Below are 18,494 nucleotides of genomic sequence, written 5' to 3' on the forward strand. Positions count from 1 at the left end.
ACTACTGACTAGTGGAAAATACAAAGGGAAGTGTGCACACAATAAATGATGAAAAGAAGAAGAAGGCTGAGCTGGCGAATCATTAGGACGCCGTTGACCAGGTGAAGATCGATCCACGCCCTCCAAAGGACAAGAAGGTGGTTCCCGATGTAGCTCCAGCCAAGATCCGCTTCAAAGGCTGCCGTCTCCTAAGGAATGGTGGTGCCCCACTGTTCCTCAAGGACAGGCCTGAAGCTTGAGGCCCAAATATGTTTCTTAGGGATCCGATCCTTGGTTTATTTCTTTTTATGTTCATTGTGTTTGCTTTCATCTTAGGGATCTGTGTGGTTTACAATATGTTAATAAGCTTGAGGGCCCAGATCTTGAACTTGGTCTCTCATTGATCTACGGTTTACTTCTTTATGTAATTGTGTTTGTGTTTGTGTATGGAAAAGTAGAAGAAAAAAAATTAGGGCAAATCGATGTGGTTGTCAAATCGAATTCTCTCTCATTTCATAGTCTGCTTTGTCTTTATGTTAATTAATCGATGTGGCTGTCAAATCGGTGGTAACATTTTGGATTGGAAAGGCATGATTGCAATGCAGGATGAGTGAGTGCCGAGAAGGTTGACATGAAAAATTGCAAATCCTCATCTGGATTTGATCATTGATAGGCCGTCTGAGTGAATAATTATAATAAATTTAGACTTGCTTACATGCTTATATATAACAAATCGTCTCATAAACATATCAAAAGCTTTAAAAAAATAGTGTTCTATATATCCGTATTTTTTATTCCGTTCTTTTTTTTACTACTGGCCGAATTATACACGTATAATTCAGACATAAAAATTTGTCGTATCACGTTTTTTTTTTACCAAATATTTGACCGTATCGTTAGATAAAGTAAACCGAATAATACATATGTACGTCTTTTTGTCGAATTAGACGCGTCCCTTTTTTCACTAACTATGATCCAAATATTATGAACATAAGCATTTAGAATGAAGAGTTCATTACATACGTTTGGCATAGGGCTAAGGCTAGGTAGAGTTCATTACAACATTTTTTTTTTTTCCATACTCCAATTGAATGCATTAGAACTTTGTGATAGTCAACCACAGATCTTGCAATATATACTCTGGGAAACTGGTGACGAATAAATCAGCAGATAATAGATTCCTTTGTCAGAACTCGGGCACAAAAGCATAAATCTTTTGACTCATAAGCTAAGAAATGGGAAAATGTTTCAATGTTTGTTGTCAGACTAGACTGTGGCAATACATCCACTTGCACAATTGTTGTTAACAAAGAAATATAGGCATGAATAACTTATTAAGTGCATGAAATCTTGGATGAACGAATCCATGGAGTAAGAAAAAAATTGCCACAGAAATAAGAATGTCAACCACAAAGTGTGAGAAAGTCTCTTCTTGGACGTAATTGAAAAACAAAAACATATTAAAGAATAGACCTTTGATCTGCAAAGAACAAGAGAGGGCGCAAAAGATTTAGAATTTAAAGGTCAAGATCTGCGGATAAAAACTGCGGGGGATGTGATGGCCGATGGATGTTTACACAGACATAGAGGTTCAAGACAACAAAAGATAATATTGAGATCCAGCAGACCAGAACAGTAAAATGAGGAAAGAGAAACTAGACTGTGGCAATACATCCACTTGCACAATTGTTGTTAACAAAGAAATATAGGCATGAATAACTTATTAAGTGCATGAAATCTTGGATGAACGAATCCATGGAGAGAAAAAAATTGCCACAGAAATAAGAATGTCAACCACAAAGTGTGAGAAAGTCTCTTCTTGGACGTAATTGAAAAACAAAAACATATTAAAGAATAGACCTTTGATCTGCAAAGAACAAGGGAGGGCGCAAAAGATTTAGAATTTAAAGGTCAAGATCTGCGGATAAAAACTGCGGGGATGTGATGGCCGATGGATGTTTACACAGACATAGAGGTTCAAGACAACAAAAGATAATATCGAGATCCAGCAGACCAGAACAGTAAAATGAGGAAAGAGAAACTAGATGAAGTTCCTAAATTCTTCATCACTTGCTAATACAATTGCAAACGATACTAATACAATTGCATCAGCAAAATCAATTTTTGTAGATGCTAGCTGTCTTTCGGAGAACGCCTAAATTCTGCATCACTTGCTAATACAATTGCAAACGATACTAAATCGCAAACGATACTAATACAATTGCATCAGCAAAATCAATTTTTGTAGATGCTAGCGTTGTTTCGGACAACGCCTACATTCTTCATCACTTGCTAAATCAATTGCAAACGATACTAAATCGCAAACGATACTAATACAATTGCATCAGCAAAATCAATTTTTGTAGATGCTAGCTGTCTTTCGGAGAACGCCTAAATTCTGCATCACTTGCTAAATCAATTGCAAACGATACTAATACAATTGCATCAGCAAATCAATTTTTGTAGATGCTAGCTGTCTTTCGGACAACGCCTAAATTCTTCATCACTTGCTAATACAATTGCAAACGATACTAATACAATTGCATCAGCAAAATCAATTTTTGTAGATGCTAGCTGTCTTTCGGACAACACCTAAATTCTTCATCACTTGCTAATACAATCGCAAACGATACTAATACAATTGCATCAGCAAAATCAATTTTTGTAGATGCTAGCTGTCTTTCGGACAACGCCTAAATTCTTCATCACTTGCTAATACAATTGCATCAGCAAAATCAATTTATTGTAGATGCTAGCTGTCTTTCGGACAACGCCTAGGTTAAGAATTAAGCACGCACAATGCAGACAAAGATATACATACAAGAATTATTATAACTCTAGTAGATCAACACCCCAAGAAGATGGCAAATTATAGAAATGATGGTTTATCAAACATATTACAGAAATTGGTCGGAAATTCGAAATGATGGTTGCATCACTTGCATGAATTTACATTGACTAATATAAATGCTAGAACGAAACTCAGATATATGAAAATAGATCTTGAAATATTTCATTAATGAAGTTCACTCCTTTGTTGTTTTCCCTATATTTCTTATAAATTAAAACACGGTTAAACGTACCGCTGGTCACTATGCGGCCTGTTGGTTTTGAGAAACCCTCAAATTCCAGAAGAGAAGGAAAATAGGAACATAATATTATAAGGTATTCTAAAATACCTCTGTTTTGTTCATTCTTTATACTCTTTGTGCTTTCTAGCTCTCAGGTAAATAGATGTGGTGTGTTTTTGGGTCAATAATACTGTCTGCTATATATTTGCAAAGCTTTAAGATTTTAGGGAATTTTATTCAAAAAAGAAGAAGAAGATTTTAGGGAATAATTACATGTCTGTGTGCTTGTAGCTTTACACATGAATGATTGCTGCTCCCTTCTTGGCCTGGTGGCCTTTCCTTTGTTTTTGGAGACTGCAGACTACTAGGTCCAAGGATCGACTGGCTCACCGGCATCGCCAAATAACAAGAACCGAAGCAAAACAACAGCAGCAGCTAGCTAACGGGGTATCTTCTAAAGAAATACCTGTGTGTTTAACTTTAGAATGAAATCAACTAAGGAAAATCTATCTGAATCTCGATGTTTCTTTGCAACGAACGTTATGCATATATAGGAATACTTGAATCTCAACCGATGGAATAGGATTAGGAATTCAAGAATGATTAGGAACAACTAGTTTGATAACAGATAGGAATCAAAGGATTAGGAGAACAAAGACGTGTGTCCAAGAAGGATTAATTAGGAATTTCTCGGTCTATTCCATCGTGTCCAAGGATTGTAATAAGCTTACCCTAATTCTAACTGTTTACAAGATAATCCTTTCATACATAGTTTTACTATGTAACCCGACCCTAATTATAGCACAAAATTACAAAATATAAGAACCACGTACGTACTTTCTCCCCAAACCTCGCTAGAGGTGGGTAATTTGTCCAAGCCTCTCAAAGAGTACTTAACCGACACTGCTAATGTATTGAACTCATCCATTTATTTATTTATTTATTTATTTATTTTTTTAAAATAAATTGAACTCTTTTTTTTTTTTTTTTTTTTTTTAAGGAGAAAGGGATTAGGCGATATTAGTTCCTCGGAGGCAGACAATGCAGGGCACTTGTCCCACCCTCAAACCCGAAGGTGAAGGGTCTGCCCCACTCTGAGAACTCACCGCCCGTCCCCCAACTCAATTTATTAATAATAAAGAAGAAAAATACATCATCCAAGAGAGAAAACAAAATTAACAGCGCAAGAGAAGAGAGGGAAACTTCCCCCTCATGAACAAATCTAAAAGAAGAAAAAATCAGCCCCATAAGTGAAAACTTGACACTCGAAATATGCTAGAATTTCTCTTGCGCCTGCATGTAGATGCTTATGAAGCTAACTTTGCGCACGAATTCCTGGGAATAAAAGCCTCTGAGAAGGTGCGGGCAAGAAAGACAAACCAACATAATCATCTCAGCAACCTGTGAAGCGATAATTTGGGAGTCCCAAAAAATCAGCCTGCAAGTACCTGTGAAGCTCTGCAGGAGGGCTAGGATACCAGGTAAATGAGTGTTTTGAAACACCTAAGTTTGCCATCTTATCTGCTGCTGCATTCCCTTCCCTAAAAATATGAGTTCTACGAAATTGCATTTGCTGAATGTTCTTCAGGCAGTTTTGCCATCTAACTCTCAAGTCCCATGGAGGAGAGAAAGAATTGGAGGAGAGAGATGCTAAAACACTAATAGAATCACTTTCCAACCACAGAGTAGTCCAACCTCTAGTGAAAGCAACTTCAATAGACACAATAATAGCATAAAGTTCAGCATAAAAGGAAGAATTGCAACCCAGAGGTTGGCAAAAACTCCCTAAATAAACCCCAGAAGCATCGCGAAAAACTCCTCCACAAGCTGCAGGACCAGGATTACCTTTCGCCATACCATCAGTGTTAACTTTAACCCAAGGAGGGAGGGGGGGGATGCCATAGGACACGTTGAATCTTGGGCGCTTTACGGGGCTTGGGGCACACCCCAAGGGAAGAAAGAAGTCGGGAATCAAGGACGCCTTTGTAGTAACCAGGAACAAGAGAACCAAATTGCCGAATCCATGCCATAATTGAACAACACAGTGTAGAAAAAATAGGAGAACGATTATCAAACCTGAGTCTATTTCGCGCCTTCCAAATTTCCATGAAAGTAAGCAATCCAGCTGCCAACCACAAATTATAAAGCTGAGGGGAAAAACCCTTGTGACAAAAGCCAACCCAAAAATCCAACAGTGAGTCAAAAGCAGGAAATGAGGTTCCAAACTGAGTTGCCAGCCATCCCCAAGGATGTTGGGAAAAAGGACAGTGTAAAAATAAGTGTAAAGCTGACTCTGCCGAACTGTTGCATAATTGGCAGATGGACACAATCAGAATCCCACCTCTTTTCAGCCGATCATCAGTGGGCAAGCGATCTAAGAGAATCCTCCAAGCCAAGAAAGAAAATCATTGAGGAATGAAGGAATGCCAAATAGTAGAGGCCCAGTCTCTCAAAATAAAGTGTCGTCTAAGCAAGTTATAAGAATAAGTGAAAGATAACTCTCCAGAGGCTGTAGACTCCCAAATGAGCATATCAGGTTCTGTGTCTAAAGGGAGACAAATATCAGAAATTTTTCTGTACAAGTCTGGAAAGGTATCTAGGAAAAAAGAGGGAAACTGCCAAGAATGATCTGAGATGAAATCTGCCACACGTAGATCACTGAATCCTGACCAGTCGAAAAAACCCAAAATTTCCAAAATTGGATCTTGAAGCCATTTATCTTTCCAAAAGGACACTGAACGGCCATCTCCAATAATCCAACGACAATTGTGGGTGATATGAAGGGCAATAGAGCGGAAACCTGGCCAGATTGAGGATTTGCGGTAGCTCACTTTGGAACTAGATAATATAGGGTAACGAGTTCGCATATAATCCCCCCATTGGTTCAAAGAAGTGAAAGAGTTCCATGCAAACCTTAAAACAGCCGCAGAATTAAGAGTTGCCAGGTCACGAATACCAACCCCGCCCTCTTTTTTCGGAGCACAAACTTGAGTCCATGTAACAGTGACAATTTTCCGAGTCTCAATATTTCCAGACCATATAAAATTACGCGCCCATGAAGATAACTTCTTCACAAGGTATGCAGGCCATTGATACACTGAAAAACTATGAAGAAGCATACTTTGAAAAATAGATTGCACAAGTTGAGTACGCCCAGCCATAGAAAGAAGCCTCCCCTGCCAACCCATTAACCTTGACTTAGCTCTATCGGCAATAACTTGGAGATGGCAGCTGCGGGGTTTTCCACAAAAAATAGGAACTCCCAGATAAATAAAAGGTAGGCGCCCTGCATGAAAACCCAATATACGTTGAACTGTACCTTTCCTGTGACGAGACCTAGCTCCAAGATAGAAAGTACTTTTCTCCGCATTAATGAATTGCCCTGAAGCTGCACTATAACGGTCAAAAAACCCACGCAGCCGTTTAAGAGAGTTTTTGTCCCCACGACAAAACACCATGAGGTCATCTGCATATAACACATGAGACGGTGCAGTGCATTTCCTGGGAAAAGATATTGGCTTCAATTGACGGGTTTGGAGAAGTAAGTGAAGGCCCCGGCTAAGAGCCTCCTCTGCAAGACAGAATAAAAGTGGAGAAAGAGGATCTCCTTGTCTAACACCACGAGAACACGTAAAGAAACCTTGAGGAGAGCTATTGATTAAAAGAGATAGTCTTGCTAAGTGAAGAATAGAGCTGACCCAACTAGTGAAAGTGGGAGAGAACCCAAAATTACTTAAAACTCGGAGGAGAAAATCCCAATTTAGAGTGTCAAACGCCTTTGCTATTTTCGGTCCAATAAGTTAAAGCATTCCGAAACCATACCAATACAATGATTAATTCGCCTACCAGGCAAAAAAGCTGATTGCTGAGGAGAAATTATACGTGTAGCAATAGACCCCAAGCGAGAAGCCAAAATCTTAGGTATAATCTTGAAGAGAAAATTGGCTAAGGCAATTGGGCGAAACTGAGTAATAAGCTGAGCATTTGGGACTTTTGGAATGAGAACTAAAAAATTGCAATTCATGTTGGGGAGGATCCAGTTTTGAAGAAAAAATTGACGAACACATGCCACCACATCAGAACCAACAATATCCCAACAAGCTTGATAAAAAGACCCTGAAAAACCATCAGGCCCAGGAGCACTAGAACCATCCATAGAAAAACTGCACTTCTAATTTCCTCTGATGTAGGAATTGCAGATAGCACCACATTTTCATCGTCAGTCACTAGAGATGGAATAACTGAACAAACCTCATCCACATTTGTAGAAGGGGAGGAAATATCATAGAGATTCTGATAAAAAGCCACATTATGTGCTGCAATGTCTGAAGGGTCAGTAAGTATCCTCTCCCCCACACGGATAGAAGACATTTGACTCTTGGCTGCACGAACCTTGGCATAAGTATGGAAAAAAGATGTACTTCGATCCCCATCAGTAAACCACTTAACCCGAGCTCTATCTTTCCAATAAGTTTCTTGCATCCTCAGAGCATCTAAGACTGCAGACTTTGCAGCAATCTCATCCTCAAACCTTTGATCAGTCATGCCACGGGTCGCGATATCTTGTTGAATGGTGACTAAATTTTCACGAGCAGCAGCAACCTTTTGATGGACATTACCGAAAACCGCTTTGTTCCAATCACGCAAACAATGTTTCAAAGCCTTTAATTTCTGCACAGTAACAAACATTGGGCAGCCACAAAGTTGAAAGGAATTCCAACAATTAGACACTACTGCATGAAAATTTGGATGCTGCAACCACATAGACTGAAACCTGAAAGGCTTGGGACCACTTGGGGAGAGTTTTGAAGCAGAGAAAATCAATGGAGAATGATCAGAAACAACACGGGGAAGAGCAACACAACTAGTAAAAGGCCAAGCTTCAAACCAAGTGGTATCACAAAGACATCTGTCCAAACGAAGCTCAACATGTCCACGGGTGCTCCAACCATTTGACCAAGTAAAGAACAAACCAGAAGTATCTAGATGAACAAAATCACAAGTATCTGACATACTTTGAAAATCTGCACAGGAGAGGCGAGAAGGAGATGGGCCTCCTAATTTTTCGTGGGCTCCTAACACAGCGTTGAAGTCCCCAATTACCATGGGATAGACGTTTGAGGACGAAAAGCATTAAGATCTTGCCATAAATCCCTGCGTTTGATATAAGAGGTAGAAGCATATACAAAAGAAAGTTGACTGGGATCATTATCAAAAGGAACCTGAATTGTAACCTGCTGTTCGGAGTTGGAAATAATCGTCGGATTAGGGATATGAAAACCCTTCAACAGCCAAATATTTGGAAGGGCCGCTCCACAATCATTAGTTGCAATAAGATCCAAATTCAAAGAAGACCAAAAAACTGCTGAAATTGAGGTGAACTTTATCTTTGGATCAGCAATGCAAACAAGATCTGGTTTGTGAATATGGCAAATATTAGAAAGCTCGGATTGGGAGTCATTGTTTCCTATTCCCCTAATATTCCAGTAAAGAACCTTCATTGATTGTACTTTTTATTCTTTGTTCTGTCCCTCTTTGGATAAGGAGTTTCACGAGCAAGAGCTTGAGTAGCTTGTCGTCTTTGTTTTTTCTGTTGAGACTTAGAGAGAACCGGTGTGAAACCATTTTCTGTATTTTCATTAACTCCTTGACCAGTAATTAATGAGACATCCTTGGCTAAAGTTGCAACATGTTCAAATCCTGGGGGAGCACCCGTAGGTAAATCTACCAGATCAATCAGATTTTCCTCTTCCACCATATCATGCCAACTCTGACCACTATGTGAAGAAAGGGGGTTGGTTGGCTGGGCACTGGAAATCTTTTGCTCCATATTGGAGTTCACCTCATCATCACACATTTCATTATCACTGTCAACTTCATCATCCTCATCAGTAATATGAACCGTAGGGTCCTCCAAAATAGTTGTTCCAACAACTAGAGCAAATTCATTAGGAATAATGTCAACCACTGCTTCAGTTTCCTTGCTTGCAAGGATGGCAATTTTATTCTTATTGATAAGAGGAGTCATGTTGCCTTTACAACTTTCAGGCATCTTGTTGACTATGGGTTCATTAATGACTAGATCTGCAATACAATCCAGTTCCTGGTCAACGGCCTCAGTGAGAACATCTTCTGCAAATTTAGTAATCTGATCATGGTTTGCAACCTCAGGGGAGTGTTGCACCTGAGGGGTAGTGTCCAAATTTTGCTCAGAAACATTGTTTACAGCCGTCTTGGGACGATACTCTTGACGCCCAATGCGAGAAGGCTTTTTAACAACCTTTTGTTCTTGAGCATTTTGCTCTTTGTTAGAGCTCTTCAAGAACCTGCATTGATCAACCATGTGACCAACCCTCCCACAATGAGTACACACATTCTCATAGACCACTTCAATCGGAAAACAATGAGTTTCCCGCTCAACCATCAAAGTAGGTGGTAAGTCGCCTGCAAGATCCACATCAATCAAGACTCGAGCAAAGTACCCGAATTGCCTTTCCCTTGTGGCTTTATCAATTTGCAATGGAGTTCCGACACCCCGAGCGATTTCCATAAGATGTTGTTGGTGCCAATAATCTTGACTCAGCCCATAAATCCGAACCCAAATTTGAGCATGAGTTTGAGGAAAGGTATCTCCTGGTACAAAGTCCGGTTTCCACTGAGTTAGGCGAAAAATTCCATCAGGAAGAGTACAAGTACCTCCACTCCATACCCTACGGAGATCCTCTTCTGTGGCAAAATGAATGTCAAAGTAGCCTTTACCGAGAGGTACAAGACGCCATGGCTTTGAGGGCTGCCAGAGAGCAGCAAGCAACCCTTTTAGGGCATCAGCCTTAAGAGGTTTAGAACCCTTATGAAGAAGAAGACGACCAATAAGATTGGTTTTGAATTGCTTTAATTGCTCCTGATATAAGGATTCATTGATCTTGACATAAATTTTATCCCCACGAACAACCGGAGATGGTAGTTGGCTAAGAGATATAGCAGCCTCTGTTGAGTTAGCGAGGATAGATGCAAAAGTGCGTGATTTTGGGGCTGTTGGAGGAGGCGCAGAGGCCATGTCCAGGCCTCCCAAGAATGCCCAGGGGCAAACAGCCATCTGATGCTTGAATACACAAATATTCAAGTTTTCCCAATGCTCCCAGCAGTACAAATGCCTTCAGTTGCAATTGCAGAGAACACGAAAAACATCCAAGAAAAATAAATTTCATCCGGTCACCATCTACACTAGCCTATGCGCACGCCGGGAATGCAACTAGAGTTCTTGTGATCATCAAATAATAGAATACGAAATTGAATCAAGATTTTCTGAAAACTGACCTGACTATGATAAGCTTTGTTCTGACCGTTTCTCGTTCCATTTCATCAAAACCCACGGACCATCACCGATGCAAGGAGAGCTTCCTTGCGTGATTCATGTTGTCCTGATAGCCCATTTGTTCAGTTCAATGGCAGAGTCCGGCGAGGAGTGGCTTTGCTGCGTCGGAGGAGAAGGCTCCACGTGGAGGAGATGTCGCCGTTGAAGGAAGGACCGGATGAGAAGTTCCGGCTGTTGGTGCTCGGCGTCGGCGACTCGGCGTACAAAAGGTCGGATCTGAGGGGATGGGAGCGATTGAGAGAGAGATAGATTGGTTTGCAGATGGGTTTGGTAGATCGGATCAGATCGGAGGCGCTGGGATTGGTTTGCAGATGGGTTTGGTAGATCGGATCGGAGGCGCATCGACGAGATCAAAAGTACGGGTTGTTCCCTGGCTGTCCTTGACCTCGAAGTAGTGTGCGGGGAGAAAAGTTGGAGCTGCAGCTGGGTTTCAACATCTTTTCCTCTCTCTCTCTCTCTCTGTGTCTCTCTCTCTCTTTCTCACTCATCCATTGAAATATGATGTTTATATGGTGTACCAATATTGAGCATGTTTTTCAAGAATGAGAAATACACGAAGCCATGCATGCAGACGTTAATGCAAGTCTCAAACGTATGTGGTTTCGCTCCCAAGTATTATCCGTCAACAATACCTAAAAGAAGAAGAGCTTCCCCACGTTTGTTGTCTCTCACTCTCTCTCTCTGTTTTGTTTTGTTTTTTGTATTTTTTTTTTCAATCACTCATAAAATTCCAGTTAGCTTAAAAGTCACAATGCCTACGGAACTTTGCACATACTTGATAATCCAAGCCTGATGCCTGATAACATACGTGGTACCAGTACATGACAATCAAATCAAATAATCAAACTAACAATTAAGCTTTGCAAAACTTGGCCTCATGTACAAAACTTTAACATATGAAAGGAAGAATACTTACTTGTAGGATTGATAGATCATCGCCCTAGCTAATAGGTTGAGGCTAAAACTCCTGGGCTCAGGCTCATCTATGCTTCAGAAGTATAATGCCTCCGATTCCTTCTCAGTAGGTTCAAGCTCAGGGTGGGTCCTCCTCAAATCACCAACCTGTAAGACAAAAATGGTACTACTAACTAAAAGTCATAAGGCATTCACAAGGTCTTTCTGGCCAGCAAGCAAACAAACCAGCATTTCAAGGAAATAATATATAAATATATAAAGGGCATAAAACATGAGAATTTTTTTAATCTGTTCACCACCAGAAACAAAGGAAAGGTTAATGCATGTACATAGAAGCATGAAGTATGGATGGGTATAAGCATGGAAACAGCAAAATAGACATGATATGGGCTCGCATGTGATAAGAGTATGTAAACTCCTTGATTTGAGTAAATAAGAAGCATGAACACCCGAAAGAAAAACCCCCAAAACTGGGTTTGTGAAAACCCATATGTGCAGCGGAAGAATAAGGATGATTCATATTGATTCTAATAGAACAAAACGCACCGCTTGAGTTAAAAAGCACAGGTCCCAAGTATTGTTTTGTTTTATTTTATTTTACTTTATTCCAAATTTTCCTTTTGTTTTGTTTATACAAAAAATCCCAAAATGAGAGATAGAGAGAGAGAGACATCATTTTTTTTTCTTTTAAGGACCAACCAAAACTTCAACCGATCTCTATATATGCAGAGTGGCTCTAATACCACTATTAGATCATAAAAATAAATATGAACATGTCATAATCTGCATAGAGATAGAGATACATACAAGTACAAAACATTTTGAATGACTATAAATGTTCGTAGATAGAATGAATACCTATGGAGTCCATCGTCTTCAAGCAAGGATTCGGTAAGACAAAGTCTTCTGTTCTCTCCATGCCAACAGCGATTTGTTCTATCTCTCAATGGGGCGAGATTACAGGTGAACCGGTAGAATTGGGAGAACAGGGACCTTGACTTATATAGGTGCCATGTGATAGAACCCACCCATCAAAGATAATTTATCACTTACCATATGCACCTCCTTAGTGGTTAAGTCACTTGATTTCATATCCTTTAAGACATATTATTAGGCTCATAATCTATAACATCAATCACAACATTATAGCCACTGATTTACTGCATATATGATCCTTTGATTTATTTGAAAGACATCACATATAATTATTGTGTAGACTTTATTATTAGATGATATGTCCAATTAGGTTCTTACATACAAACCTAGCTCATTTCGAGGGTTTAGTCGATCTTTTCGTTGTTTAAATGATTCCATGCGTGGTGCGACATTTGTGAGAATTGGGCTTAGAAACCTCCATAACACGGATCTTCAACTTTGTGAAAATTACTGTGTTGTGATTTAGCCTGGGCATTGAACCATTCATTAGCAACATTAGAGATATAAGTGAACAAAAGTTACAAGGGAGTAAAGTTTGCAAGGCAAGCTTGAACTCAACCATTCATTAGCAGCATTAGAGATGAGTGAACAAAAGTTACAAAGGAGTAAAGTTTGCAAGGCAAGCTTAGGATTCTAACTAATAAAGCTCGATGTAAATCCAACCAAATCTGAGCACCTATTGCTCAACTTAGCCCCGGTTTGTGATTTTAGGTCACACAAGTATCAGCATCGGCGGTGGGGGTGGCGGCGTTAGAAGAAGGAATAGGGAACTCGATCCATTTCACTAAGTTGGTGCCAAGGATTGGCACTTCCATGCCTACCACTTCCCTCGTATCGAATATGGCAAGACCCTAGGCCCCCTCTGTTCGCTCCAGGGTTTATTCAACTTTTTTTCTTTTTCTTTTTCTTTTTCTTTTGGCTGGTTCTAGTTGGACATCAAAATTTGCTATTTGGACCTCCGATCCTTTACTTAGTACACCTCTAATTTACTTTTTAGAATACTTAAAAGCTAAGTAGATCACCTTATTTTTACCAAAACGCCCTTGACCATGAGATATATACAACAATCTGTTACTCTACTTTTTATATCTATCTTCAACCATGAGAAAAAGAATGAATCAAAATCACATGATATTGCTCTCTTATGAGTATGTCTCTTCTCCACCAAAATTAATCAGAGGATTGGTTCTCGGTCTTGATATGTCGTCTGAATCCCTTTGAATTTGCTAAGAAGAATTTCAGGGGTTTTGGGTTGGAAGATCGGGTAATAACTATATTATAATCTTCAATTAATTTAGTTTAAGAAAATTTCAAATCAGATTGTTTTGAATTTACTTTTGTATTAAATGATGGGTTATGTATAGAAATTATAATTTTTACTTAATTGTTTCAGGTAAATTATAAAACTATTAGGCAATATAAGGAAATTTCAGAGATAAGACCTAGCTCCGCTAGGGTTTGAATTTCGGTGTTCCTTCGGGTTCGCCGCTCCAATACCTGCTCCATCGATCTTCATGGAGGTTTCGGCCTATTTCTCTCTATTCTCGTCGCTTTCCGTACGTAGTGGTGGTGGTGGGGTGTTTATTTTAATTGCTTGAGCAGAGGACTTTAGCAGCGATGGTCAATCCCTGGGGCTTCTGAAGTTTGTGCAATGGAGATGTTGTGGATTGTCAGTGCAGATCGTTGCTGACATAGATCCGGTGAAGGAGGATGTTGTGGGGGGGCGCATGGGACAGTGGTGGTGTTCTGGCTGTTGTTCACCATGGCTGGCTGAAGGTGGTTTACTGTTCATCTTGGTCTCTACATCGTGAGGGAGCGATCAGTGTGGGATTGAGCCGGCGGTGTTCCTGGAGATGGAAATCGAATGGGAGTCCGTTGTTTCTAACCCGGAGCCGGCTATGCATCTGGATCCGGATCTGGGATGCGGGTGGCGTCTGTAACAGGATCCGAATCTGGGATTCAGGAGGGTTTTGGATTTGGACTGTGACCTACTATCTTTGTTGGGCTGTTGGTCAAATGCTAGAATGGCTTGGGGCTCCTGGGCGTTACTGGTATTCGATTCGAGACCTAAATTTATGGTACATGTTCGTGAAAGATCATTTGCCAACATGGCCATGTTCTGACACCCTCGATCTTTAGGTGGGAGAGTGCCCTGGCCTCATTCCGGTGCCAAATTGAATTTTGTCAATTTGTGCGTTGGAGTTGCATGGGTAGTCAAACCACTGACTACTCAAATCACTACATGACTGCAATCCGTAGTGTAAAATCAGCGATGCATTTCGATTTAGTTGCTCTTGCATTTTTTATTTCTGATGCAATGTTCACATCCTTTTTCTTTCATACTGTTTGTTTCTTTCTTAATGCTTTTTGGCATCGTTTCGTTGTAAGCTTTCAATTTCAATAAAGGGCTGACCTTATTTTACTCAAAAAGAAAGAAAATTTCGAAAAAAAAAAAAAAAACAATTTAATTGAATGTTATATTTGGTTGGAGTAGGTAAGAAGAGTATTTATTTATTTTTCCATTTTTCACTCTATGTCCTTATTTGTCTTTTCATATAACTTCACAAAGTCTATTAATAATTGAAAAAAGTTGGAGGTTCAAATATCAAATTTGGACGTCCAATTAGAATCACTATTTTCTTTCCACTGCACACAACAATTTAAATGACCGAGTAAATTGCTGTAAAGACCTTTGGCACCAACAATCTCATGAGTGCAAATGGAAAAATAAATTCCGATTCCATTTATTTTTTCTTATCGGATTCCATTCAAAATACTTAGGTCACATTTACATATTAAGAATGAGTATGGAAATGAACAGATAAATTTCAAAAACTGAGTTCTATGTATATATATATTTTTATATTTACTATCAAGTGGGGATGGAAATAGATGTAAGTTCCACATTCCTGTGTTCAAGTATTGTTTCTTCCACTTCGTTGTACAGATTATATAATTTCTAATGTAGTGATGTTGGAGTACCTTTACTGGCCCGAGTCCTGCATCATTACCAAGGATCACGACAAACATACCGATTAAGTGCTTTCGAGTGCAATGAGATAATTAAGTTTACTCTGCCGGAGCTCAGTTTTGCTCTTCCCCTAACTAGCTAAAAATGGTCAAGAGTTAGCGAGTATTCAGTAAACCACATTATCTTATCGATATGTGTGATTATCCGACCGTTGTTGTAATGAACACATTAGTAAAATAGTGAAGTCACATAATAAAATTAACATGCTTCAACAATACGTGTTCTACCAACCTCGCACATCCAGTCTTTCACGTGCTAGTCACGTGATCTCTCGTTAATAAGAGACTGTATATGTACGTATTATACAGCGGATGTTGTAGTGAACAATTTCTCGTGAATACTAGTGTAGCTAGTGAGGAGCGGTAAGAACATATATGCTAATTAAAGGCTGCATCCCACTAATAATCCTAGTACAAAATTGATTATACTGATTATAGTCTATGTGGTATCCAAGTGCCCAGTCCAGTAGTGTTTAACGTTCTCGAATAGCCAGAACTACTTGTCAAGCAACTGCGGTTTCTGTGTTTCTGAACATGGAACTAGCCGGCCAAAATTCCAATAGTAAAAAACAGTAACATTATAATTTAGCTTCTCAAGCCAAGAAGCAAGCAATAAGAACAATATGAGATTTCAATTCTTTTCCCATCATATTTTTACGGTTTGTACATGCTCTGTTTATATTCCTCTTTGATATTGTATATCCAAGATGTCTCGCAAGGTCAACGTATTACAGTACTAGGATTAAGTTATTTGAAGAGACATCTTTTGAATCTGCTAGAAGTTTTCTTATTTTCCTTTTTCGAAGTTTCTTTGAATATTTCTTTAGAAGTAGCTCAATCTTGCCGGTAAAGATTGCTTGAATCTCGCTTGAGTTCCTGTTTTTCACTTGTAATTTAACGCATGTTCTGTATATACAAAAATGTAGGCCAGAATTCCAATGAATGACCTTTCCCGATGCATGTTACATTTAAAAAAAAAAAAAGAGTTTTCAGTTTAATAATGGGAATATATTTGCCAACGAAAATTCGTTTTTAGAATTCTTTATACGACTAATTCTCCATGCCAAAATCCTTTAACCGACGAAATTTCATTGGTAGAAGTATAATCATATATAGGAGATTTTTGCCGACAGAAATCCATTATACTGGACATGCATATGTTTGTGTAACATTCTAATCCGACCACAAAAAGAAATGAAGAAGAAAGAGAGGCTGCAGCCAAGAGCTTCGAATTTAGACTCCTAAGCAGCGTTCAAGGCGTCTAGCTACTTAAAGGAAAGGTTCTTTGCATCAGTCATAAGTGGAAGCATGAAATGATGAAGACATGAACCTTTTATATTTCTCAATTAATCATTTACGTTGGCAGATTTTTTTTGTTTTGTTTAAGAAAGCAAGGTCAGGACCAGCTCCTTGTCCTACCTTGAAGATTTATTAGATGAAAAAAAAGTATTACAAAAGGCTGGAGGACCAAACCAAGCCAAGCCTTTGAGAAGAACAAAGAAAACAATACAAAACTGAGCACACTAATAGGCTGGAACGTTCCAGAAAATTCCACACTAAGGATCATTTACGTTGGCAGTTAATAATATTGTTATTCAAAATTGAGATAATTTTCATTAAATCCATAACTTGTCTGATTTTGCAACGTGGGGATTGCAATAAAAAAAATATAAACGTTATCAAACTAATGGAATCACTGGCCCTCTGAAGTACTGCATGCTAAATGTAGAGACTTATTACTCCTCCATCAATTTATTATGATATAATTATTAATAGAAACACAACTGAAACAGAGCGGGAGGTCCGAAGGTAAATGATTTTGATTTTGATTGTTTTTTTTTTTTTTTGGTTGTAATGATACAAATACAAAGAAACAGAGACAAATTAAGCTCAAAAGAACAAAACAAACAGCAGACAAAACATGAAACTAGCTAACAGAAGAACCCAGCAACTGAACAGAATCAAGGGGGAGGACCTGCAGCATCAAAAAGGAGAATGCGCATTAGGGAGGGAGGGGGATTGGAAGACCAATCTTCCGGGTACACCCTGTGCGAAGCCATAGAAGCTGCATAGTCTGCAGCAGCATTAGCTTTTCTACTGGTCCAAAGCCAGTTTACACGGTTGAAGAGAGAAACTCGAGCTCGAATCCTTAACACAAGGTGCGAAGCAGTCCAATCAACCGCCAACAGAGGATTTAAAAGAGTATAAATCAAAGCCAAACAGTCCGATTCCAGCTGAAAAGAAGAAAGAGACATGGAAGAGGATAGGCTGAGACCAAGCTAAAGAGCCGAGGCTTCTGCAGAGCAGAATCACTTTTTGACAGACCTCCTATGAAGGAACCATTTGAGTCACGAGCAATGGCTGATATACCACATCGAAGAGAAGACAAGTCCCAAGCCGCATCGGTATTTATCTTGAAAGATCCAGGAGGAGAAGCTTTCCAGTGGGTTACTTGAGAAGAAGTTGAATGATGTTGCAGATTGCGATGAGGAGACAAATTGGGAGGTATCATTAGTAGGGACGGAACCAGAAAATTAAATTGAGGGGGGCTAAATCTCAGGTTGCCAAGTTCTTCCTCAAGTTTTTTTTTTTTTATTTCATGCTAAGCAGTTTTATGTCAGAAATATCAATCAACTTTGGAGACCTATATTTCTCACCTCAGGAGAGCATTGATAGAATTGCAAGGAAGATTGAAGAAGATGATCAAAAACCCAAAAAAGAGAGAGAGCTTCGTATATTGATGCAGAAAAATACAACCTTGCACACCATATATCAGACTTGTTTTCTACTTTATACTTAATACAAGTAACTTTCCCTTTTTACCCTTAACATCCCCCTCAAGCTGATGGTAGGAAACTAACATCAGATTGCAATAGTAACAAAATGTTGTGATTATAATAGAAGTGAAGATTCTTGCTTCAGCCAGGAGGAATGAGCGGCAGTAACTGAGAAGCATTGTCATGTGGCCAATGCAGTCATATACTTGGTTGAGAGGAGAAGGAAGCAGCCTTAGCTTGAAGTTTTGAAGAAGATGGTAATTGAAAATCATAGTGATGCCTATGAAAACATTCTGCAACACTGTGACCCCTCTTGAAGCAAATCTGACATTGTAAAGAAAAACCAACAGCAACAACTTGCCTAGGAGCAAATCTTTGGGGACAAGTTTTAGCAATATGACCCAATTGTGA

At 39.2% G+C, this 18,494-nt stretch overlaps 1 protein-coding gene across 1 annotated transcript; it reads right to left on the reverse strand.

Moving 5' to 3' along the window:
* Window positions 1-8,547: 8,547 nt before the first annotated feature.
* LOC112170762 lies at window positions 8,548-10,146 on the reverse strand. Its single transcript, XM_024308068.1, has one exon. The coding sequence runs from the start codon at window positions 10,144-10,146 to the stop codon at window positions 8,548-8,550; it is 1,599 nt and encodes a 532-aa protein (XP_024163836.1).
* Window positions 10,147-18,494: the final 8,348 nt, after the last annotated feature.

This window comes from Rosa chinensis, chromosome 6 (assembly GCF_002994745.2).
Source record: "Rosa chinensis cultivar Old Blush chromosome 6, RchiOBHm-V2, whole genome shotgun sequence".
In the NCBI taxonomy this organism is placed as follows: domain Eukaryota; kingdom Viridiplantae; phylum Streptophyta; class Magnoliopsida; order Rosales; family Rosaceae; genus Rosa; species Rosa chinensis.